Source organism: Coturnix japonica, chromosome 1 (genome assembly GCF_054131305.1).
Source record: "Coturnix japonica strain WE chromosome 1, WE-NBRP24, whole genome shotgun sequence".
Lineage (NCBI taxonomy): Eukaryota > Metazoa > Chordata > Aves > Galliformes > Phasianidae > Coturnix > Coturnix japonica.
The window spans coordinates 51,180,073-51,203,433 of record NC_140663.1 but is presented as its reverse complement, the minus strand read 5'-3'; the positions used below and the strand labels follow the sequence as shown (position 1 = coordinate 51,203,433).

Sequence of the window (23,361 nt, the reverse complement as noted above, 5' to 3'; positions counted from 1 at the left end):
GTTCTAGCTCCAGATGTCAGCATGCTTAGTTTTTAATTTTGATTAATAAATGTTACGTCAACCCTCCCCCACTTCCCACACCTGATTCCAACCCTTCTTTTCTTTTTTCTTGTTTTGGTTTGGTTTGGTTTCATTTCCCTTTATGAGAGATATGAGTTAAATGAGAATTACTTGATAACCCTTTCTGGGTTTCAAATTGCATCTTGCTCTCATGCGTAGGATGTGTGCCAGTCACATTCGAAATGGCTTCTGATGTGACACGTGGCTGATGGGTGAGAGGGAGAAGGGGACAGTGCTAGGAAAATTTTGCTTCTCTGCCATGCCCAAGTGACAGACTGCACTAAGAGTTCACTGAGGTTGGAAGCTTAAGGAAATACCAGGAGGTCCTAATTTGGTGAGGTTGGTCAAGGCTTCATTTGCATTGTTCTTTGTTCATCTAATTTCCCTCATCTAATTTAGAGCTGAGGGTAATAGTGGTGTAATACTCGCATGCCAGAAGTGAGCCTGATCTCCACAGACCATCAGTGTGAAATGCACAGATTGAAATAATTTGGTAAGAGCAACCTGGTGATTGACTTCACTGCTGAAGATTCATGTTAATCTCTCTTCCATTAACAAGAAGACTGAAGGTCTACCAAGTCCCTCTCCTCCAGAGTAGGAAACCACATCTAGCCGTGTTTTGAATAGCCCTTCCACAGGGGCAACCAAAATGAAGTTAAAGTCATGACCTCTGTTTCAAAAACTATCTGTCTCAAAACGGAGCATGGCTGAGCAAAGACAAATTGTAGAATCATAGAAATCATAGCATGATGTGGGATGGAAGGGATGTTAAGTTCCAGCATCTGCTTTATGCATTTATGACATCTACTTTAAATGTCCCCTCTTTTAGTTTAAAACCATTCTCTCTTGTCCTTTCGCTGTCTGCCTGTGTAGATGTAAAATCATTACAGGTAGAGGAGACCTCCAAGATCAAGTCTAGCCATGAACTTATCACCACCATTCCCACTAAACCAAGTCCTGTTCTAAAGCATGTCCAGTGCTCTTAGTTGTATACAACCATATGATGTATAGAGGTAGTGATATTTTGAGCCAGTGCTGGAGGTGAAGGGCATAAGTCTGCCTTCTGGTCCTTCAAACTCTGAAATGTCAGTTAGAAAGAAAAAGGAAAAAGCCCGAAGCAATCTGGAGTTTTCCGATGTTATTTACGGCTCGTTGTGTTTCTGGCAAATCAAATCCATGGTTCATTTACCATTGCACCTCCCTCCTCTCCCCCAAGTTAACAAAAACATGTTCAGATCTGTACAGTCAAGAAAGATCTGACCTTGGCTTCAGAGCTTGGTCCTGACTGCCATGTGCAGCCCTTGTGCCCTGGTCTGAAAAGTGGATGGGATCCGTCCCTTGTTGCTGCGAGGTGCACAAAGCCATGGCTGTGAGCCTGGGCTTCCTCTGCCCCCAGAACTTCTGGTGTGAATTTAAGCAGGACGCTCCCAAGTCTTCCTCCGTGTCAGAATTTGCGTTTCACATACTCAGCTAGAGCTATATTTTCAGAAACGGCCTCTTCTGAGTGTAACCATTTTAAAGATCTTTAGTACAGATGTGTAGCATAGGTGGAAATGCAGCAGCAGTACAGGCAGTTCAGACATAGTTTCTGCCAACCTGTTTCCTTCTTACTTTAAAGGAGGGGTATTCGTGCTGGTTTGCTTGTTGGCACCCCTGAGACCACCAGAAGTTTATCTCCCTGGCCATCGTTTCCTGATTGCCTTTTGACTTTCCTGGCTATTGATGTTTTTATGCATCAGAACCTAAAGAAATTCTAGCCTTTTGGGTCTCCCAGGCTTAAAAAACAAGAAGAGACAAAAGCAATAGGGGAGAAAAGCAGGAGTTGGTCTGAATTATGCCCTTTCTAAAATACATGCTTCACAGAAAGTGCCCGTCTCTGATTTCCCCAGTGTAGGAGGAACAGGACATAGAAATTATGTTGCATGCAGTATTTCAGCTCTCTTCTGGATTTCTGTTTCCACATGCCAAATTTAGTTTCCTACAGGGATATCACCATGCTCAAGCTTGCTTTAATTTATTCCTTCTGCTAAACGGGGTAATGGAGGAGTCTTCATAGTCCTGAGCAAAGGAAGACGCACGAGCTTATGGGCAATGCTCATAATATACGTGACATGGGAGCTGATGCAGTTTGAAACACTTCCTCTCCTTGTGATGTGTGATTCCTTTTTCTTTTTATTCTTTTTTTTTCTCTGCGTGGGTGGACAGGTATCTGTAAAGTCAGTTCTCTTCTCTCCTGCAGGGTGGATACGCAGCCTACAGATATGCACAGCCTGCTACTGCAACAGCAGCCACGGCCGCTGCAGCCGCTGCAGCAGCTTACAGCGATGGGTATGTAAGGGGCAGGCATCCACGGGGCTGGCTTGCTGTGCTCAGAGACTTGAGGAGCGGTGATCCATTACAGTTCTTCTCTACTTCTTCCCCCATTTCTTTGTCTTACTTGCACCCGCACACATGCATGCACATCCCAACGTGAAGGATGAGTGCACGATTTGTCTCTGCTCCCAGGCAGCGCTGCCTTCTGGTGTGTGTGAGCTGGCACAAATCCTGGCCCCTTCCTTAGCCTGGGGACTCCTTGTGCAAGGGAGGACGTGTGGTCACTGCTCAAGGTTGAGAGCCCCAGTGTGCATTGCTGGTTTCTTGCTCTCTGACTCTGAGCAGGTTGCTCCATCACTGAGTATATTTCTCTCCCCATCTGGAACTTTAAAGTTGCTCAGCTCATATGGTATAGGGTGCTTTAACATGCAGCTCCGTATAAATGCAAAGGATGGTCATCATCAGAGTGCTCGCCTTAAGATTTTTCATCTCCTGTGCAGTGAGGCTGTGTTTTAATCTTAGCACACATGAGAGCATTAAAGTTGGTGCTCCCTTCTCGTTCTGGAGAACCCCACACTACTTTCCATTCAGCAGCCGGTACCGTACCAGTAGAGCTGGCATCGGGAGCTCACCCTCCTCCTGTCCCACGTCACTCGAGGCAAGGGCTGCAGTAGTTGCCACATCCAAGGTGCTGACCTCTTTCCTACAGGTTGAGCTCCTGGTGCTGCCACGTCCCTCCTCGCAGGCCTGTCTCTCGCCCATCTCATACCATGCATGGCGGCATGCCCGTCGGCTCTCTTCCAAGAGGGGCAGCCCATGTGCATGTGTGTGCATGTATGCATACATGTGTGTAGAAGGGCATGCTGCTTCTTCCATTGCCTGCGGTCAGACAACTGTTTCTCTGCCCCTCCAAAGTGACTCTCTTTCTCTTTTTTTTTGTATGTTTTCTCCCTCTCTTCAGTTATGGCAGGGTGTACACAGCAGATCCTTACCATGCCCTTGCCCCTGCCGCTAGCTACGGAGTTGGCGCTGTGGTAAGTGCAATTTTCTTTCTTGTGCTGTTTCTCAACCCCGGTATGGGGGACAGCTGCTCGCTGCGTGTCAGGTACTGGAACTTCATCCTGAAAGATTTCTTCATTGAGGGAGGAGGTCCCTAGCTGCAGTGCCAGCTCCCTCGTAGTTGTGCATTCGTACGTCTGTGAATGTGCACTAGGGAAAGGAGCCAGGTTTAGGAGACCAGTTATCACTTATTGTATATGTTAAGTGACATCAGGAATCAGAGTGCTGTAGGTACATTGGTACATCTGTATCAAGGAGGTGGATAGAGTGAGAATCAGCAATGGCTGGAGATGCAGGACATTCTTCCTTGCCTTTTTCATTAGCTTTACGGCTATGCCGTTGCATTTTGAGAAATTGGTGCGAGGTAGAGTAAGGGAATAAGTTGCTCTCGTAACATCTTGCAGCAGAGCTACTCCACTTGGTTCCCTCTTCTGCTAGCAGAAGCATGAGGTGTCCTGCCTGCCAGCAGCGGTTATGCAAGGGCAGGAATGAGGTATGCTGGCATCGCATGGGAGTGGCACAGCTTGCTGAGAACACATGCCTGCCCATCTGCTTCTAGCCAGTGCGGTATCTGTGTTACTGCAAAGGCTGGAATGCAAATGTGTGCGGAGAAAAAAATGCACCTAAATATAGATGACTGCAGTGTAGCACCTGCGTTTGAGCCTCAGCTCAACGTGTGGATTCCTTTTAGAGTCAATGGAGGAAGCAGAGGTTCTTCTAGGATAGCAGGTCATCGTGCCTCTGTCAGACCTGTACCTTAAGGCCAGGTGAAGAGCATCCTAGAAGTGTACCTCTGCTATCTGAAACGTCAGCCTAGGCAACTGGCTTAGAGGGTAGGACTCATGAGTCCTTCTCATACTGAGGTCCCCATGCCTGGGACTTGCCAGACTTCCTCTCCAGCTGGCTGCCTGTGAGCCTGGCCCATGAGCTATGGCTCACTTTGGCAGGCAAGATGATCTTTTATCTCTCACATGGCGGCCGGTCAGTGCCAGGACAGTCCACTAGTCCTGAGTGCCTGCAGGCACAGTTTGCCCTCCTAACAACCTCTTCTCTTCTCATTTGATTTCTGCAGGCGAGTTTATACCGAGGTGGCTACAGCCGATTTGCCCCCTACTGAAGTGACGTGAGCCCCCTGCAAGTGGGACAGCCCCCCCAGTTCATGAGGCCTGGCTATTGCAATATTTACTAGTAGAGGAACTCTATAGCAAGATGAGGAGGAAAAACAAAAACAAAAGAGAATACTTTTTTATACCTCACTATGTTCTTTGAATATGTATTTTTTTTTTCTCCTTTAAATTTCTGCCTTTAATTCTTTTGTTCCAAAGATTGTGGGTTTTTTTTTTGTTTGTTTTGTTTTCTTTTTTTTTTTTTAATTATTATTTTATTTTAACTGTGGTAAAAAAAGAAAAAAAAAAAAAGAACAAAAAAAAAACCAAAAACAAAAAAAAAAAAGAAAAAAAAGAGATAATGCATTTCCGTGTCTGTATGTTGGTGCAAAGCTTATCCTACCAATCACGGAAAAGGCGATTAGCGATAAGGAAAGCTGTTAGGAATCGCTGTGGTGAGATTAATCAGGAACGCGCAGGCAGAGTTGCTGCCCTGGGCCCGGCGCTCGGTGCCCGGGAGGACGTGAGGGAGGAGTCTTCACCTGCCGTGTTTCCGCTCTGCAGAAGGAAGCGCTCCTTGGCTGTGGCTGGGACCTAATGCTGGCAGGAGATATTGCATACGGAGAAGGGGGAAATGCGGAGACTTCCCTCCTTCTTTTTATCAGCACCTGACGCGCGCGGTTGGGACAGTTGCAGCAGTGTCAGGACTTTAGACTCGGCGAGAGAAGATTTCCTCAACCTGCCCAAAGACTTTGGCTGTTACCGCTGCGTAGGGGACGAGACTTTGAAAGGAGTTTTTCAAGGAGGAGGATCCTTCCCTCCCGCACACACAACTTACTCTAGCTGATCGTTGTCCATTGCTGGTGGCTGTAACTCTCTTAGTTTTCCATCCTCCTTTTCGAGACCCTTCTCCCTTGCTGTCCCTTTGCTCCCTCTCTTCCTCGAGGAGTGGCCGATGCAGTGCAGCATCACACGGTACCTCTGCTGTGGATGGCAAGCGGTTCCAGCTGCGTGCAGCCGTGATGATGAAGAAAGCTGTGGCTGAAGAAAAGCGTGCATCGATGCTGACATCCAGCCAGCAACGTCTCTCCTCCTGCTCATCCTGAGCTGCTTAGGCACTGCAGCGAGTGATCTGTTTCTAGTAACGTGAGTGAGGAAAAGCGAGTCAGTGTGTAAGCTGCTGAGGTGAGGGGAACACGCATGTGGGTTTGTCTGGGGGAGGAGCGTCCTTTATGTTCAAATGTGATCCTGAAGTGGTTTTGTTTTGGTCGGGAGTTTGGGGGGAGGCAGGAGCAGCTTGTACAAGCTCTGAATTCATAGGAACTTCCCACCTCAAGCTCTAAGGCCCTTTCAGTCACATTGGAGCTCTGAGTCCGTTCTGCCCAACCTCCCATAGAAAGTTGTGCACCTGGGCTGCTGGGTCCATAATGACACTACGTATGACAAGATTTGGAAGTGGAGAGCCTGCTCGGGGTGCAGCTCCATGACCCCCCCAGCACTGTCTCCCTTCTCTCCCCAGCAGCCATTTGGCTGGGCTGCAATGTTGGCATTCTTGGCTGACCTCCACCCCAGGTTCCCAGCAGCCCCAGAGCTCAGAGGGAAGTGCTCTTTCACCATCCCTAAGCTGTGTTAGAGAAGTGTGGTTTCTCTGGGCTGCCACAACTCTTGCTTCTTGGAAGGGCTTCTTGGAGCACAGGTTTGTTGGTGGAGCCTCTCCTACTCCCGCCATTCCCCTGCTTTGCATCCACTGCTGATCCCACAATAGGAAACCTCCTGCATTTAACACTAAGCAGTGTCCACAAGCTGAGCTCCCGGGGAGGTGTCCTGGCCCAGCCATGCACAGCCACACATTCTTTGCTCTCCCCCAGTGAAACACAGCCTCTCTGGGTGCAGCAGAGGGGAAAGATGGGGAGACCATTAGTTAAGCTAGAGACCCTTAAGCTATTGATTCTCTGGAGGAATAGCTAGAAGAAGGGGGCACCAAACTGCCAGCCTGTTGGCCACCTTTTGCTGGGTTTTGTTTTTGTTCTGTTTGTTGTTATTTTTATTTTTTTTTCCTGGTTTTATTGTTGGTTTTTACTTCTTTATTTTTTTCCCAAGCCAAAGTTTGGTTTGTTGCTGTTGTGACAATTTTTTTGTTTGTTTGTATATAAATATTTTAGTTAGATTGAATAAACAGGGAGGGGGGGGCGCAGGGTGTTGGGGCTTTCACTAAAACTAGGAAATGAGAGGGAATCGGGGCTCCTGGGGGCTGTCGCTGAGCTGCAGGAGGCTCTGTGGTAGGAGCAGTGTGAGGGGAGCTGTGCCCACCGTGGGGTTCATGACCCTCTGCCCCTTCCCTGCAGTTCAGTTCAGTTGGTTCTCGCCCTTCTCACCCACCCCCAACTCTGCTTCTCGGGCGCAGGACGCCGGCCCCATTTCTGCCTCCTAGCAGAGTCTATGCACGGCAGCTTCGGCCCATCTGTCGAGAAGCCAGGGGGCTTTGTTGTGGTGCCCCACTGTACGATCTCTGAGTAAAACCTGCTCCATAGTATCCTGGTTCCTCCTGCTCCCATTGCTCCCCATCGAGCTCCCAAAGTCTGAAACGTTGCAGTGAGTGGCGGGGGTGCCGCGCTCCCCATTGGCAAACAGCAGGTGTGGTTTTGCTTGGATCGTAATGAGGTGCATTCAGAGCAGCCAAACCTTGGCTATACTGTCTTCTGGAGGAGTGAGGACAGAGCCTATATCTCCCTATGCAAAATGAGTTGCTCTTAATGAGTTTAACTGTGTCCTGGCTTGTTTGGCAGACAGCAGCTTACATTGTCCCTGAGGTGGCTCTGTAGGCGAGTCCCCGGGGCTTGGCTTTCACAGGGACAGCAGGGGCTGGCACAGAGCATAATGCTGTCACCTCTTGTCTGGTGGCACCCGGGGGTTCCTCTTGGTGCAGAGGAAGGGAAGTTCCTCTGAGTGTTGCTGCCTGTTCTGTCTTACAGTGGATATGGCCAGCGCACCATGTAATCATGATACAATTTTGAGTTGAAGAGCTCCTTTAGTTTTTACTTTAATGTGCCGGTCTGTCTTTCCTTGAGGGAATGGTTGTGCTGGTATACAGCTGAATTGTACTGGCATAGCACACTCTCTATTGGGAATAGGTCTCATCGGGTGCCTGGCGTGCAGTACAACCCTCCCAATGCTACCCAGCTGCTAGGAAAAGCTTTAGGAAAAGCTGTGTTGGGAGCTGGGACTGCAGGGAGCTCAACCAGGTCTGGGTGGATCCAATGAGGGATTCGGAGAGACAAAGCCATGTTTTGAAGTAGCCTGAGGGAGAGCAGGCTGGCCCAGCAAGGACTTGCTCAGGAGACCTGTGGTTCAGTCAGGGCCCTGTCAGTGACCTTCACATCACTGCCCTAGGCTTGCTTCCCCATCCCTAATGCACAGGTAGTAGTTTGTCCCCTGTTCTCACCCATTTTATCTGTGGAAGTGTGCAGTATGAGAGGTGTCAGAGTAGCAGGCTCAGGTGTTGGCTGTGGTACCCTTGGTGCCACCATCTCATCGCCCACCTTTCTCATCCTGAAAGGAAATGTGGGCTGCTCGCTGGTGTAGAGAGCTCCCAGCTGGGGAGTGCAGAGCCCCCCAGTTGGTTCCTACCCACACACATCCCCAGCCCTTCCCTGTCTGCGTCCCAGCTCAGCCCCAAAGCAGGAGGCGGGTAGAGAACATGTTTGGGAGCACTTGGAAACTTATCAAAGGGAAACCAACATGGGCTCTGGGTCCGGCTGCACTGGGGAAGCGTGCGGGGGCTGCAGCCCTTGGTGCAGAGGGTGATGGTTGAAGCGTGTTACCTGTTTGCACTGTTTTCATATAGGAGTGGGGGGGAACTGAAACCAACCCAACCTAGTGAATGCAATGAGCATCCAATGTAAACTTCTTTGTGTTTTTATTTTGTCATGCTCTTGGAAAATGTCAAACATTTTGTAGTATACAGCAGTGAGACTTGATTCTTTGTTGCATAAAACACTATTTTTGGTGATGTTAATGTCTGATGAGCCCCTTCCCTCCGCCCCACTTTACTGGTTGCCCTCTCTACCCTCAAACCTCAGTCAAACCTCTCTTCTGCAACAGCAACTCCAGTCCCCAAGGCGAGCAGGAGGCCAATGGCCAGCGTGTGAAATGGGGCCCTACTCAAGCAGGCTCAGGGCTTTTCCCTGGTACGTGTTCCTTTAGCAGAACTCAGCAGGACAGCCCCCCTCCCTCCCCAGCATGCATTGAGGGCAGATCCATGCAGCTGCAGGCGTCTGGGTCCTGTCCCTGCCACCAGCTCAACGTTGGGAAGCACTGCCAGTGATCATCCCCTGGGTATGGGGCTGCGCCTCTTAGCAAGCCAGAATCCTTCCCTGATTGACCAGGAGACTGCTGGTGTCTGAAGCCGTCCACCCCATTGCTCCTTTGGCTGGCAGTCAGCGAAACACCACTTCATATCCCCCACACACTTCTTTTTTCCTGGAGTGGGTCAATGAGAAATCTTAGACCAAGCTCCCAGTTCTCCACTGGTGGAGCGGCTCATTGCTTCCCCAGTCAGTGGGTTCCATGCAGCATTCAGGCCTCCCGCAGGAGCAGTCTCAGTTTTGGTCTTGTTTTCCTCTGACTTTTTGTTTGTTAGTTTGTTTGACCACAGTATTTTGTGTGCACGTTGTAGTTTTGGCAGCTTGGATTTGGCTGCATTAACCATGTGATTAAATGATCTTTTACCCCAGGGGATGTGATTTGGTTTGGGGCTTTTTTCTTTTTTTTTCCCCCCTTTTTGTTTTGTTTGGGATTTTTATATCTTTTTTTCCCCCTATGATAGAATCCTGCTTGTAAATAGCTGGAGCTCAAACCTGGGGCCCGCAGCAGCCTTGAAGCGGGGCCGCAGAGCGATGCCGACTGGCAGAGCATGGCGCTGACCTGCTGGAGACCCAGAGGGTTTCCTTGCAAGGCTGAGATGCTGCAGCGCCTCCCGAGGCAGCGAGGGATTCACCCCTCCCCACGGCCCCCCCAGCACCTCCCATTGCCAGGTACCGCCGGGGAGCGGGACGTGCCCCCATGGACGCGGCCCCTTCCCCTGGCTCATTTCCTAGGACGCCCGAGCCGCTTGCCCAGGGTCCCATTTCCCCGCTGACTCTGGAGAAGCAGCAGCTGCATCCCAGGGCTTTGTGACAGCCTCTTGACTTCCCACCCTCCCTCGTTAAGTATCATATTGTATAGTAGCTTTCAGACCATACAGTATTCATTGGGTTATTCCTATAATTATCAAGTAGCTGGAATTGTGAAGGTCGGAGTAGTTAGATCTTTAGCTTTTATTCCTTTTTTTTTTTTCTTCTTTTTTTTCCTTTTTTTTTTTTTTTTTTTTTTTTTTTGTATTACTATCCATGTGTATAAATTATTGATCATGTTGCTGGCTTTTATAAACTCTAAGCAAGGGGGGAAAACCCTTCCTAACCCTTTGCAAATGGTAATGAAGCACTGTTTTTAAATAAAAGAGAGAAACACCAGTCGGGTGGCTCCGTGTTGTGTTTGTCCATGCATGGGTGGGTTCCAGCAGCGCATCTCCCACAGGGCACTGCTGATAAGGGGGGGAGATGGAGATGGAAATGGAGATGGATCCATGGTGGGCAATACCGGCGGTAGGCAGATGGCTGAACAAGATGAGAGCGCAGCCCTGTTCCAACCATAACAGGTCCGTGGTTCTCTTGTAAAGGGTGAAGCCTGGTGCGATCTCAGCCTGCCTGCCCGTAACCCTGCGCTTCTCCAGGAGCTCAGACGTGGCTTTAACCACTGCTCTGCTTCTCCCATCTGCACCAGCAGCAGCACTGCAGCCAAGCGGGAGTTCATTCGTATTCCGTGAAGCGCTCAGAGATCCTCAAGTGAAAGATGTCATGCAAATATATATATATATATATATACACACACACAGACACAATCAGATGCCTTTTCCGCTGAAATGAGCCTAAAAATAACAAATAATAAATCCCCGTGGGCAATTTGTAAGTAATTGCGGAAGAATCAGCTGAGTGAGACGATGGTGCTGAATGGGCCGAGTACAGCTGAGGCCAGCACGGGGTTTGTTGGGTTGGTTTTGGAGATGTGAGACAACGGGCACAAGAGGAAGGGGCTGTGGGCAGCGCTGCGAGACTGCGTGTGCTCCTCCAGCATTCCTCTGTGGTGTTTACTGAGGAGCTGCAGTGTGTTCCCGTCAGATGATGCTCGCTGCATTCTAACAATAACTTGAGAGGATGTTCAGCAGCAGCTGCTAAAATTAGATGCCTGGGAGTCAGGGCTGATGGTGGCAGAGCTGGGGCAGGGGCTCTGCATCGGGAGATGTCTGGAGATGAAGCCCTGCAGCGCTGGGACCAAAGCACGAGGCAGTGGGGTGCTCAGAAAGTGAAGAAATGACAGCACGGGGCTCAGCCTTCATTTCAAGGCATGTGGGGAAAATGGCTGCTCTTGGAGCTGGCTGCTAAGCCCTTAAAGCAGTCGTGAAATCACAGAACAGCTCAATTTGGAAGGGACCTCAAAGCCCACCCAGCTCCACCCTGTGCTGTGGGCAGGGCTGTCACCCACCAGCTCAGGCTGCCCAGGGCCCCATCCAACCTGGCCTTGAACCTCCAGGGATAAGGCACCCACAGCTCTCTGGGCAGCTGCGCCAGTGCCTCACTGCCCTCTGAGTGGAGAATTTCTCCATAACATCTGGCCTAAATCTCCCTTCTTTTAGTTTAAAGCCGTGTCCCCTTGTCTGATCAGTATCAGCTCATATAAAGAGAGTGAGTGAGTGGTTCTCAATGCAGTAACATTTCTGCTTTACTCAAAGTAGGCTTGCTAGAAATAAAGTGTGTCCAAGGAAGTTGATGGTGATACTTTAGCAAGCTGACCAAGGGTAAGAATGGTCCATTAGGAGTGGGGATGGTTGGGATCGAAGTGTCAGTGCTGGCCCAGTGGCTGTGGATCAGGCCCTGCACAGTGCCGCTGTCCTTGGCCTGGTGATCTGGTGGGCAGGTGCTGATGGCTGGGGAGGAGCCCCGGTTCCCAGGGCAGCAGCGGGGTGACTTTTGCTTGGAGTTTACTGCTGTCTTCCTACTGACCATCCTAGCTTCAGGGTGATGGCCTGGGCATTCTTCTGATGGCCTTTAACTTTGGTTCAGGTGGGATGCATTTGTTGTTCTCAGTGTTAATATCCATATGAGCTGTGTTGCATGGTATGGGCTCCTGCAGCTGGGGCTGAGCTGGAGCAGCTGGAGGTGGAGGTGGCAGGAACAAAGAAGATGAGACTGCCAAAGCTCATCTGCTTGCTCACCCCAAAGAAGGGCAATTAGTTGCTTTCTAGAAGTACCTTACAAGGAGCAAAGCTCTGGCTTTCCTAGTGCTGTAACACACCCTGGTGTCTGGGTCTTGTGGCTGGAAAACTCCAGCCCTCTGTGTGGGCCGCGGGGCTCACTGCAGTGAGTTATGGCTGAAGCATTTCTAAATGTCACATCCCAAGCCGGGAGCTTCCAGTGACTCATGCTGGCTGGCCCTACTGCTGACCTTATTTGTGGTGACTCGCCCGCTGGCCTGGCTGCTCTGCCTTCACCCTATGGCCAAACCCCCACAACTGAGTGCTGCTGCTCCTCCAGCTTTTGTGTGCTCCTGTTTCTCTCCCTGCAGCAGCAGCAGGGCAGGAGCTTCACAGCCTTTGGCTGCTTTGCTGCAGCAACGCATCCATGCTGGGAGCCATGCACAGCCAGCAGCCCCAGCAGCTGTCCCAGTTTGCAGAAACTTTCTTGCCTTTTTAAGGACATGCCGAGCGCCGCACTCTAACTTTAGCACAAAGGTATGGTTGACTTGGCTTCTTTTATTAATGGGTGGGTATAAATATATCTGCTCTTGGTGCCTGTCTTCCATGTGTAAACACTGAGCTCTGTCCCAGCTCTTTTTGATGATAAATTCCTCATCTTTTGAATCACAAATCACTTTTGTGTGTCTCGGGAGGAAGCGTCAAAACTCAAAGTCACTTTGCTTTTTATAGCCCCGGCGCTCCCCGGCTGAACTCCGCTCGGAAATCACTGATTTCCGACTGCCCTTCGACAACAGCAGCCCCCACGTGTTTACATCAGTGCCAGCACAGCCTCGTGTTGCCATCCTCTGCTGTTTGCCAAGGATGCTCCCATCCTCCCAGAGGCTGGGAAACCTCACCATGCAGAAAACTGCTGGGCCTTTGCTGTTCCCCATCGGCGCACCCCCTTGGTGCTGCTGCTCTCCAGATAGAGCTCACGCCTTCAGCCGGGTTCATGCAGGTGGGAGGCACAGAGCTGCCTGGGGGGAGAAGAACCATGGTGCTCCATGGGGACATCCCACAGCAGGGCCTTCCCTGCAAGGCCATGGACCTGCGCAGGTGCACAGTGAGTCTGCTTGGGTCTCCTTGGGCCACATCTCATAACTTTACCATGGCAAAGGCAGCAAGAGACATTTTGGGTCTTGCCCAGCATGCCAAGAGCCCAAGGTCAGGCTATGTGAGTAAGAGGACAGGAGTGTCCCTTAAGTCTTCAGCAAGGCCTGGCTTCCATGTCAAGGCCCGCAAGCCAGCAGGAGTTGATGGTGGCAGTGCTGATGGAGGTGGGTGATGCCATCTCCAGGTCTGGCTGCCATCCAAACCATCGACAGCGTTGTACAGGAGACGTTTGTCTGAGTGGTGATGTCTGTGCTCAGGGTCAGGTCTATTTTTGCTGCCACGCCGTGTATTTTTAAATCCTGTTTGAGCAGCACACAGTGCCCATGGCGCAGATCCTCTCAGATCATTTGTCATGTCAGAAAACGGTTTTGAATATCTGTCTGCTCATTTCAAGCTAAATATTTACCCCTTAATTAGATTGTTTTCTTCAAATTATTGGTGTTTTTTGTTTTTTTTTTATGGACAAGAAGTCACCATTTGGCTGTGTAAAGTGATGGGGATATGTGGCTGGTGGGTAACATGCTCCTGCAGTTCCTGTTCTGTGGGTGTGGGTGGCAGGCCTTCTTGAGACACCCCTCCTAAATGGGCTCCTACTGGGCCCATCACTGTGAAACCTCTCCCTATCAGTCTCTAAGCCAGCATGTGATGGGATATTGCAGCCATGTCGTGGGGATGAGCACATGGCTGGGTTGCTTGGCGCTGTCTCCTCAGCTGGACCTTGGGCAGTGTCCAGCCGTGCAGAGCCACCAACCCACAGCCCCAAATCCATCTGTGTCACCCCTGATGTGGGGGCAATTGGGCAGCTCCACATGTGGCAGGCTGCACAGCTATAGGGAACGGAGAAGGTCTGGGGCAAATGTGGGTTAATGCTCTTCTGCTGCTTGGCTGCCTGAGGTCATGTGCTGGCGGAGGTGGAGGGAAGCCGAAACATGCATGTGTGGGCAAAGACAGAAAGGAAGGAGCACGTTTCATACCTCACTGAGGCACCTGGAAAGCATTCGCTGCTGCTATAATTTCACTCCTGAGCAGAGATGTCCAAAATTTCAGCTTCTGGTTCACTTGTGAGTTCAGGCAAGGGGAGAGGGGGGGGGGGAGTAGGAGGGTGGAGCTGAAAGAAAGAAAACGATGGTGTCAACCTCCCTCAAGCTGAAGATACTTCTCTGGTTGCTGGCAGCCCCAAAGCCCCCGGGGCCCTTTGGCTGCTCCCTGACATAGGGGTGCCACTGCCAGCAAGCGACTCGAGGTCCCTCATCCCTGCCCAGGTAAGACAGGGGCACAGGGACAGCCCCCAGAAGAACCTCCCGGTAATGCTCCTACAGAGACAGCAGAAGACAAACTTGCAAAGTTCACAGCTATATGGGTAAGAAAAGGGAAACTAAAGGTAAGGAAGGAGGATAAAGATTTAAATTAAACTCTGAGACGATACTTCAAAGGGCACAGCAGGTGGCTGAGCTGCTGGGGAGCACGGTCTGAAGTTTGGGGATTTGGTTCTGGGAGCATCTAAGAGCATTGAGCCTCCACATAGACCTGAATGTGGTGCCAGGGGAGCTCTGCCTCAGAGCACAACCTTCCGCTTAATTATTTCTACCCTAATCTGTAGGAAGTAATTGTGTATGATGAAATTATCCCACTCGACATACGATAGCTTTGTACTCGCAGCAGGCGCCTTTATTTTTCTTACCCTGTGTAAATTAGGCACACATCCACCAGCTGTTTGGTAAATAAGCTCCTGCCAAGGAGTGCATTGGCCCTTTCTTCTTCCTCTTCTCACCTCTGATGGCTTCTGGTGATGTTGTTTCCCGTCTGCATAGCCGAAGCTGTGTTAAAGCAGGTTGCCTGCAGCAGTTGTGTCTGCTAAGATGTTCACAGTGTTGTCTGACTGCACCAGCCCGGGGTACCCTATGGGAGCAGGTGGCTCTGAATGGCCAGGGTGCGCCCTTCTGGTCCCCATGCTGTGATTTCATAGGCCTTAACTAAAGAAGGATAACAGAAACAGAGAACCATGAAGATTGGAAAAGATCTCTAAGATCACCTGGTCCAACCACCAGCCCATCCCCACCGTGCCCACTGACCTCAGTGCCACATCCATCTGACTCTCTGGTGAGCATCCCTAGCACAAAGCGCTGCCGCCAGCTCTGCCAGCCGTGCTGTGGATGATGGGCACTGTGGATCCTCGAGCTGGCAAGTTGATAGATCTCCATGGAATCGGGAGGAGGCAAAGCTGCAAGAACAGTAGCAGGGGGAAGATCCTGTGAACACAGAGCCTATCCCAAACACAGTGCTGGACGCCCTGCTCCTGCAGCCCAGCCACCAGTGCTGTGCTCAGGGTGTTCACTGCCACCCGGTGTTGATCTGCTTGAAGAAAACATTTCTCTTTTGCCCAGAATTTTCTATACAGGGATCTGTTTCCGGCATACCCTGTAAGAATGCTGATGCACAGAAGGAATTACTGAACAGGGGACTGCTGCAGTTGCTGCTGCTTCATGGAAGGGAAAAAATCCAGATCCTTGCTTAGTGTGGGAATGGTAATGCATAGCAGAAAATGAGCTTTGAAGGCACTGCTGACCTTCCTGTCTACCACAGCAGCCTCTGGCCAAGCACTGGTAGCTGGAGGGCTACTCACTGGCCCACTGTGGCAACGAGAGGATTTCCCCTCTTTATTATTCTGGTTTGTAGGGTAGAAATCCCTGGGTATCACTACAGCAATATGAGGCTTAATCCCCAGGTTCGAAGGCCTCAGTGCTTTTCTGGCAGTGAGGGGCCCAGAACTGAACACAGCACTGGAGGTGCGGCCTCACCAGAGGTGAGTACAGAGGGACGGTCACCTCCCTGCTCCTGCTGGCTGCACTAATGCTGGTACAAGACAGGATGCCTTTGGCCTTCTTGACCACCTGGGCACACTGCTGGCTCATTCTCAGCCAGCTGTCAACCAACAGCTCCAGAACATTTTCCTCCATCCAGCTTTCCAGCTGCCGTGCCCCAAGCCTGTAGCACTGCATGGGGTTGTTGTGACTGAAGTGCAGGACCCAACACTTGGCCTTGTTGAACTTCATCCCATTGGTCTCAACCCATTGATTCAGCCTGTCCAGATCCCTCTGTGAGTACTGAATGAAAGCAGAGCTCCCTTTGACTTAATGGCATCCTATGCTAGGGCGCTCCATGCATAGCACAGCTCTGTGACCCGCAGCTCAACCATTCCCCTGGTGCTGCCATCTCCTCATCCTGCGTCTTCCTTTCAAACAGGCACTGAGGTCACCTCCCAGCTGCTGAAATCCATCAGTGTGTGGGAACCCTGCCTGCAGCACTGCTAAGAATAGAGCTTCAGGGTGACGGGGGAGAGGAGATGGGCTTGCAGCACCGGCCTGTCCCACCATGTCTCCTACAAGAGGCAGGAGCCACACAGTGCATGCAGTGCATTTTGATCCTGCAAACACTGTAGCCAGGCACAGCTGGAGAAATGCAGTGCTGTTGCCTTGCTTTGGCTGTAGGCTTTGCTGTTATCCTGCTCTCCCCAGCTAACACCACAGTGTCCCACCTGTCTGGCTGTCCGTCTGCATGGCACAAAACCTCAGGTGCTGAAAGCAAAGCACAGCTCCATCTCCTAGCAGAAGCCACGCATCAGCAAAACACCATAGATACCGAAGCTGGGCTGCAGAGGGCCTTATCCTTAGCATTATGCAATGCTAATTATGTAATTGGGATTTACATAACGTGCCCAGCTTTTTTTTGGTGCTCCCTCAGCACAGCGCTGGGTACCACAGTAGGGCCACGGCCATCCCCTGCTCCTGGTGGGGTTCTTTTAATTGCATCATGTTGAAAAATTCCATTGAAAAGGCAAGAAACCAAATAGGGAATGATCAAAAAATCTGCTCGCCTCTCTGTGCTGTTCTGCTGTGCAAACACAGAGGATGCTCTGGGTTGTTAAAATCGGGTGCTTTTAGAGTATCCTTTTCTCCCTCCTGCCTGAAAGTATTTATAATGAAAAGAAAATAGAAGACAACAGCAAAACCCACAAACGAAACGCCAGGATTCATCAGTGCCTCTGCCTCAGGTGCACGTTTCATTGCAGCTTGGAATCACGGCAGCGCGGGGCTGCGGGGCTCCCATCTGACAGGCCGGGGCTGCGTTCTGTCTGCAACGGCGATGCTCCAAGGAGAAAGAAATGCGGCCCAAAGGTGCGGGGCTGCCCCTGTGTGTCCTGCAGCCTGTGCCCCGCTCTGCTTGGCTCTGTCGCCCGTGGCCACTAGGTGGTAGCACGCCCTGGCCGACAGCGCGGAGCCATCGCCGCTTCACCTGTAGAAAAAGCAATGGGGACACCCGTATTCTTATTAAGCCCTCAGACAGTTTGCTGTTAATGCCCGCACAGAGACTGTTGGCTTCCCAGCCCTGGGGAAAGCTGCAGAGAGGGAAGCGCCGACCAAACTCAAAGGGAGATATTAAGGCAACAGCTTCAGCATAGGGAACAGGACAGAGCTTGGTGTACAAGGAGCAGCCCCTCGTGTACTGGGAGCACATTGCTCTGGTGTCTGAAGGGCACGTAAACCAGTAAGGTCAGCATTCAGGATCCTGCTCAAGGCGGAGCCAAGCGGGATGCAAATCCCTGTTCAGAACGAGGAGGACTTGAGGAGAGAGGCTGCAGGGAGGGAACTCTCCAAGCGTTCCTCCGTCAGTTTAGCCAAGCGTGACTAAGTGATATTGCCCTGCTGTCTGCACTTAGAAATCAGGGTGAAATCTCGGTTTTGAGGTGTTTAAAAGGGGAGATTTCAGACATGGAGCAAACCGGTGCATGGGGGGGGGAGGGGAGAGAAGTGCAGGTTGGCTTGGCCACCAGGCAATAGCTAAACCCAGTGGGAGAAATTCACCTACCTTTGGGCTTGGATGCCAAACTGGTTTGGCCACCCTGCCTACCCAAGCTATCTCATTTAACCCTTTGGTTCATCTGCCCGCACTCACCTCTCAGAAGAGATTAATTAGAGATGGCCCAGAGGTCCCTTTCAATTCCTCTCAATCTGTGATTTTGTGATTCTGACACTTGGCTTGAGAGACCTCGACCTACTGCAGGGAAAGGAGAGGCGTGAGGAGGGCAGAGTGATGCCACCAGCCGTCCCTTGGCAGGCAGCATTGCCTTGCAGACGAATATGCTCTTCTGGAATCTCCCGCTGCACAGCTTGACACTGTCAGTGGGACCTTGGGAAGCCAGGACAGGCTGCTGGCAGTGTGTTTGGGCAATGCCCTTTCTGTCTGGCGCAGGACATATGCCAGTCCAATACGAAAGGCAGAAATGATGCCATCAGTAGCACTCACAATAGCACCTGACCCAAAATAGCTTCCTAGAAAAAAAGAGAGACGCTGATTAGTTAGACAAGCCTGAAAGAGAGCAAGATGTCCAGCTGACGATTAACAGGTGTAGGTCTTCGAGGAGGGGCTATAAAGCCCGCGGGTGAGCTCTGCAGCCACCCTCTGGGGAGAGGCAACAGCCGTAGGCAGCACTTGAGACCCGTCTGTCCCTGCCACCAGCAAACCATGGGGCTCAGCGACCAGGAGTGGCAACAGGTCCTCACCATCTGGGGGAAAGTGGAGGCCGACATTGCTGGCCATGGACATGAGGTTCTGATGAGGTAGGCAACGAGCATCGGTCCTGAGCTGAGAGCTTTGGGCGGGAGACCACTGAATGCTGAGTACTGGGGCTCAGCCGCGTGCGTTTCAACAGGCTGTTTTGTTGCATTGTCGGGAGGTGGTTCTCCACTGCTGTGGTTTCTGGGTTAGAAATGGAGAGGCTGTGCTTTTGCCACTCCGTGTATCAGATCTCAGGGCTTTGGAGCAGAAAATAGCACAGTATCTTTGCCTGTCCTTAGGGACCAGCAGGGCTGAAGACAGGGAGACCCTCTCGAGGGTGCTCTCGGGCTGCACTTAGCACTCAGTGCCAGGTGGGTAGGGACACCAAGGACAGCAGGGGGTATTTGGGGGGGTTCCTATCTCAAGCACAGCTAAAGCAAGAAGCCCACACCACTGGGCAAAGCCACAGCCCATTCAAAGCCTTTTCCACCTCGTTTCTCATTCCTTCAGGGGGTTTCTGAGGGAGGGAAGCAGGGGAAGCGGAGCAGACTTCTCTTGGTTTAGAAATGTGACTGCTTGTGCCTCAATAAAGACTTTTTAGATAGGTAACATATCCAGGGAATATGCTTAGAAAATATTGATCCAACTGGAAATTTCCAATGGAAACAAACAAGCAAACAAATACTCCTTGGAAGAATTTTCAAGAGTCTTGGGAATATCTCATCATGGAGGACGTGAAGAGAGACCTTTGAAAGGAGATGCCAGCAAAGCCTGGTCACTCGTTTACAGAATGTTTTTGCTGCAAGACAGCTCGTGTTTTCCATGCAGCTGAGGTATTTGTTAATGCAGCCTGACCTACAATTACATCGCATAATGGAGAGTCTGGCCCTCATCCTAATGGCAACCTATATGGGAGGAATGTTTGGTTTGGGATGGATGTAAATACTGCCATTGCTCCTGCTGGTGCTGCAGCAACTTCGGTTATGCCCTTCAAAGGGCATAATATCCGCAGGTATACTTGAGCAACGGAGCTGGCGTCTCTCAACACCAAATTATCAGACTGCTCCTAATAACCAGGACAGGCAGTTTTCCCTTCTCACCCCGGCTCTAGGCAAGGAAAAGAGTGGAATTTCCTTACAGTTTGGTTGCTAGTGGTGTCAGCATCCTGTCTCCTGGGAAATGCAGCAGAGGGGAAGCATGAGACACCACCAGCCATCCCAATTTCATTTCGACTTTGCAATCAGAGCATCTGTATATAGCACTGAATGGCGCTGGTTGATGCAGAGATGGACTGGGAAGGTCTCAGTGAGAACCTGGGATCTGACAGGGTGACAGGCCGGGGGAAGTAGAGGATGGATCCTTAGTGAGGCAGTGTAGGTAGGTGGTTTTGCTTGGTTTTGTTTTTCCCTCAGGTTAATGTGAGAATTCACCTCCCAGTGTCACCACCAGCCTTGGCACCCATCTCTGTCTTGATACAGTCGCCATTACTCTGGGGACTGATGCCAAAGTGTTTGTTGGCAGAGCTGTTCAGAAATAAGGATGGCTGCTCTGTCGCTCCAGTTGGATGTGGTTGGGGCAGTGTCTCTGTCTCAGCCAGAGCAAATGTTAGGACATATAAGAACATGGGATTAAAGTAGATATAATACAAAGGGAGGTACATCACGAGCTTCTGCACTCCAAAGACGAGAGGCATTTTATCAGTTGCTAATGATAAAAAGCAGGCTGGATAAAACAGATGGTGAAATAAACTTCTGAACACAGAATGTCATCAGGTTGTGGAACAGCCTCCCAGAGGAAGGATGAAAAACACAAATTCAGAGTAGGGTCAGATGCTTTCCTGGCTTATAAACATGCTAAATGCAGTGATTGTGAATGGTGACAATTTGGAAAGTCTAAAGCATCAGAATTCTCAAGTGAAAGCAGGATTTACTAGCAGGGACTAAGATCTCTTTGAGGAGGGATGTAAGTTATCACACATTTGCCTGTCTGTATGTGTCCAGATCAGCAGGACCATGGCTCTGCTCTGGCTGACAGCTCCCTAATGTCTCACACATCCTTCTGCTTCTGCCCACAGACTTTTCCGTGACCACCCTGAGACTTTGGATCGCTTTGAGAAGTTCAAAGGCCTGAAGACCCCTGATCAGATGAAGGGCTCTGAAGATCTGAAGAAACATGGAGCTACCGTCCTCACCCAGCTTGGCAAAATCCTGAAGCAGAAGGGTAATCATGAGTCAGAGCTGAAGCCCCTGGCTCAAACCCACGCCACGAAGCATAAAATCCCAGTCAAATATCTGGAGGTATGGAAAAGACAGGGAAACTTGGTGTCTGATGTGTGATGGATGTGCACAAGACAGCCACACTGAGAGCTGCACTTCTATTTCAGGCTGGGTATTAGGAAAAATTTCTTCACCAAAAGAGCAGTGCTGCAGTGGCACAGGCTGCCCAGGGAGGTGGTGCAGTCACTGTCCCTGGAGGTGTTCCAGAGCCGTGTGGATGTGGCACTGAGGGATGTGTCAGTGGGCATGGTGGGGATGGGCTGGAGGTTGGATCAGCTGATCTTAGAGGTCTTTCCAACATTAAAGATTCTCTGATTCTATTTAGTGATGTGTAACTGGACTTCAGTTAGCACTTTCTCAAGTCAAAGGTCTCTGCGTACAGGCAAGAAGAGGCACAGAAGCTCCTGTGAATCTCCATTAGATTTCCATTCCAAACACTATATGCTGTCTGAGACACTCCTAACAATAATAAACCAGCCCATGCAGTCCCTGCATGCCTGGGAAATGACATTACATAAGAATTGGCAGTGGCCACACACAAGGGACGTACAATTTTAGAGTAAGCCCTGGGGGGAAGAACTGGAGACCAAGACCCATGAAACTAAGCACTTTACAAGTTCAGGACATGGATTTGCAGCCTTAGTGGATGGGCAGACAAAGAGTGGGAAGGACTGTGGTCTACTCAAGGTCACAGAGTGTATCAGTGTCCGAGCTAGGAACAAAGCCCAGCCAAGGCTCCTTGCATGCTCGGCCAGTGTTTCTCTAGAGACTGCCGGAAGGGCTACTGAATTAGCCTGGAGATATTTCCAGGCTCTGCAACCTAGTTTTTAGTCTGGATATTCTGAAAATAAACCCTGAGCGTCCCTTCTGTATTTTTTTTCTCTCTCTCCTTCTTCACAGTTCATTTCTGAAGTCATTATCAAGGTCATTGCTGAAAAACACGCCTCAGACTTTGGGGCCGATTCCCAGGCTGCGATGAAGAAGGCCCTGGAGCTGTTCCGAAATGACATGGCCAGCAAGTACAAGGAGTTTGGTTTCCAGGGTTAGCATGTATACAGAAGGACACCACGATGGAGGCCTTGCCATGCGTCTCAGAGTAGCATCCCCAGCACTATTCTGGGCATCTTCCAACTGACCATCCATGACGTGTGGGAATGCTTTGATGAGAGGCCAAGAGTCACCCTAGGCAGCACAGAGGCACTCAGAGTGATGTCCATGATAAATTGTTGCCCTTTCCTGGCTTCATGTATGCAAAAGAAATAATGTTTTCTTAGGAAAAATAATATAAGGGGTTATCTGTCACCTTCTGCATATTTCTGTGTCCTTTATCTTTCCTCGTCCCCAAAACCCAGTCTCATTCAAGAGGGAAATGGCATGGCAGGAGATGAGGGGATGTGGAACAACATGGGGCGTGTTGAGGTGTGTGGTGAAGGAGTGGGTGAAGAGAGAACCCAAAGGTGCAAAAGAGACGTCAGAGTGGGAAGTGGGGACACAGCATCTGATTCCTCCCGCAGGTGAGACTGTTAGCAGGTGACTGTGGAAAGCCTTCAGCACCATTGCTGGTGTTACCTTGTTTCATGGGGGTGAACGCAGTCAGTCTCCAGGGGCTGTCAGCTTGGCAACCTGCTAAACTCATGTTAGCAAAACCATAAGGAGTAGTGCGCTCTGTGATCTGCAGGCTTCCGGCAGCTGCTGCTATGCATGTAAAGTTGTGTGGCTCTGGGAAGCAAAATACATGCTTCTCAGAAAATAAAAATCCCTGCATTGATGCTGTGTAATTCACTCCAATGCGATGGCAGAAGCACAGCATTTTGGGTACAATCCCATCCACCAGCACTCGTGACACGGTACCACCCCATCACTTGAATGACATGAGGGGACTCGGGCACTCATGTGTCACCATGAGGTTGTGACCTGGTCCTTCATTCCATGCCTCAGTGCTGAGAAGTGCTCCATGACTGAAGGCTGAGGCCACAGCTGAGTTCGGGGGGCATGGAAGGGATGGGTGGCTCATGAGTGCTCCACAGTTTGCTTTGTGCTGAAGGGACAGCAGTGAGTGCCTTCAAGCCACAAGTTTTGCTGTCCATCACATTTTGCAGTTTTGCTGGGTGGTCTCTGCAAAGTCTTGACCTGATGCCCAAGTTCACAGCCTGACTGTATGTGAATTGTGCAGTTTACCTACTGGAAGGGAAGCTCTACTCCACAGTGAGCACTGGAATCTGTGCTCCCTCCTCTTCCTCCAACCCCATCACTCAGCTTAGGGCCTCAGCAGTATAATGATGTGAATCTCTGCAGGTACATGCACCCACCCTGTGTCCATGCAGAGAGGGTGCAGCTTGCTGTCTTTCCATGTGTGTGCACAGGGGTGAGAACATCCATCACAGAGTCACATCCCTGCATAGCAGTGGGATGCCACAGAGGTGAGCAGATTGGTCCTTGGAAGGGAAAATATATGGCGACAACACCGTTGCTCTTTTCTGGTATGGAAAAAGTAATGCAGTTTTTCTCCCAGAGACAGCATGAGGGCACGCATGAGGAAGAAAAACGA

General features: G+C 50.5%; 2 protein-coding genes and 1 long non-coding RNA gene across 51 annotated transcripts in view; 2 read left to right on the top strand and 1 right to left on the bottom strand.

Annotated features, from left to right (window-relative positions):
- RBFOX2 (RNA binding fox-1 homolog 2) overlaps positions 1–10,048 on the top strand; it is a 157,652-nt gene extending 147,604 nt beyond the window's left edge. For 38 of the 49 annotated variants that reach the window (XR_014935598.1, XR_014935617.1, XR_014935622.1 and 35 more), the window contains 3 exons: positions 2,300–2,388; positions 3,335–3,407; positions 4,505–8,547. Coding sequence is in view for 37 of the 49 variants with exons in the window: in XM_085519063.1 (XP_085375189.1) it covers positions 2,300–2,388; positions 3,335–3,407; positions 4,505–4,559 (217 nt within the window). In the remaining 12 variants the exon portion in view is untranslated. Of the gene's footprint in view, positions 1–2,299; positions 2,389–3,334; positions 3,408–4,504 lie in introns of those variants that run through there. The other 11 variants (XR_004307447.2, XR_014935599.1, XR_014935633.1 and 8 more) reach the window with 4 other exon arrangements.
- A 4,390-nt stretch (positions 10,049–14,438) lies between these two features.
- Positions 14,439–18,304, bottom strand: LOC107314328 (uncharacterized). The gene is made up of 4 exons (XR_001555351.3): positions 17,935–18,304; positions 16,995–17,274; positions 15,054–15,202; positions 14,439–14,954 (listed from the first exon to the last, which is right to left on the bottom strand). It is a non-coding gene; the product is annotated as an uncharacterized LOC107314328 (long non-coding RNA).
- Positions 18,305–18,436: 132 nt separating this feature from the next.
- MB (myoglobin) lies at positions 18,437–22,115 on the top strand. The gene is made up of 3 exons (XM_015863455.3): positions 18,437–18,599; positions 20,612–20,834; positions 21,714–22,115. The coding sequence occupies exons 1-3, from the start codon at positions 18,505–18,507 to the stop codon at positions 21,858–21,860; spliced, it is 465 nt and encodes a 154-aa protein (XP_015718941.1). The 5' UTR covers positions 18,437–18,504; the 3' UTR covers positions 21,861–22,115.
- The last annotated feature ends 1,246 nt before the right edge of the window (positions 22,116–23,361 follow it).

Bases quoted from the DNA above. Each gene is read 5' to 3' on its own strand.
- MB (XM_015863455.3), top strand. From the start codon at position 18,505: ATGGGGCTCAGCGACCAGGAGTGGCAACAGGTCCTCACCATCTGGGGG. The intron at 18,600-20,611 runs GTAGGCAACGAG...TTCTGCCCACAG, and splicing joins GGACATGAGGTTCTGATGAG to ACTTTTCCGTGACCACCCTG. The intron at 20,835-21,713 runs GTATGGAAAAGA...CCTTCTTCACAG, and splicing joins TCCCAGTCAAATATCTGGAG to TTCATTTCTGAAGTCATTAT.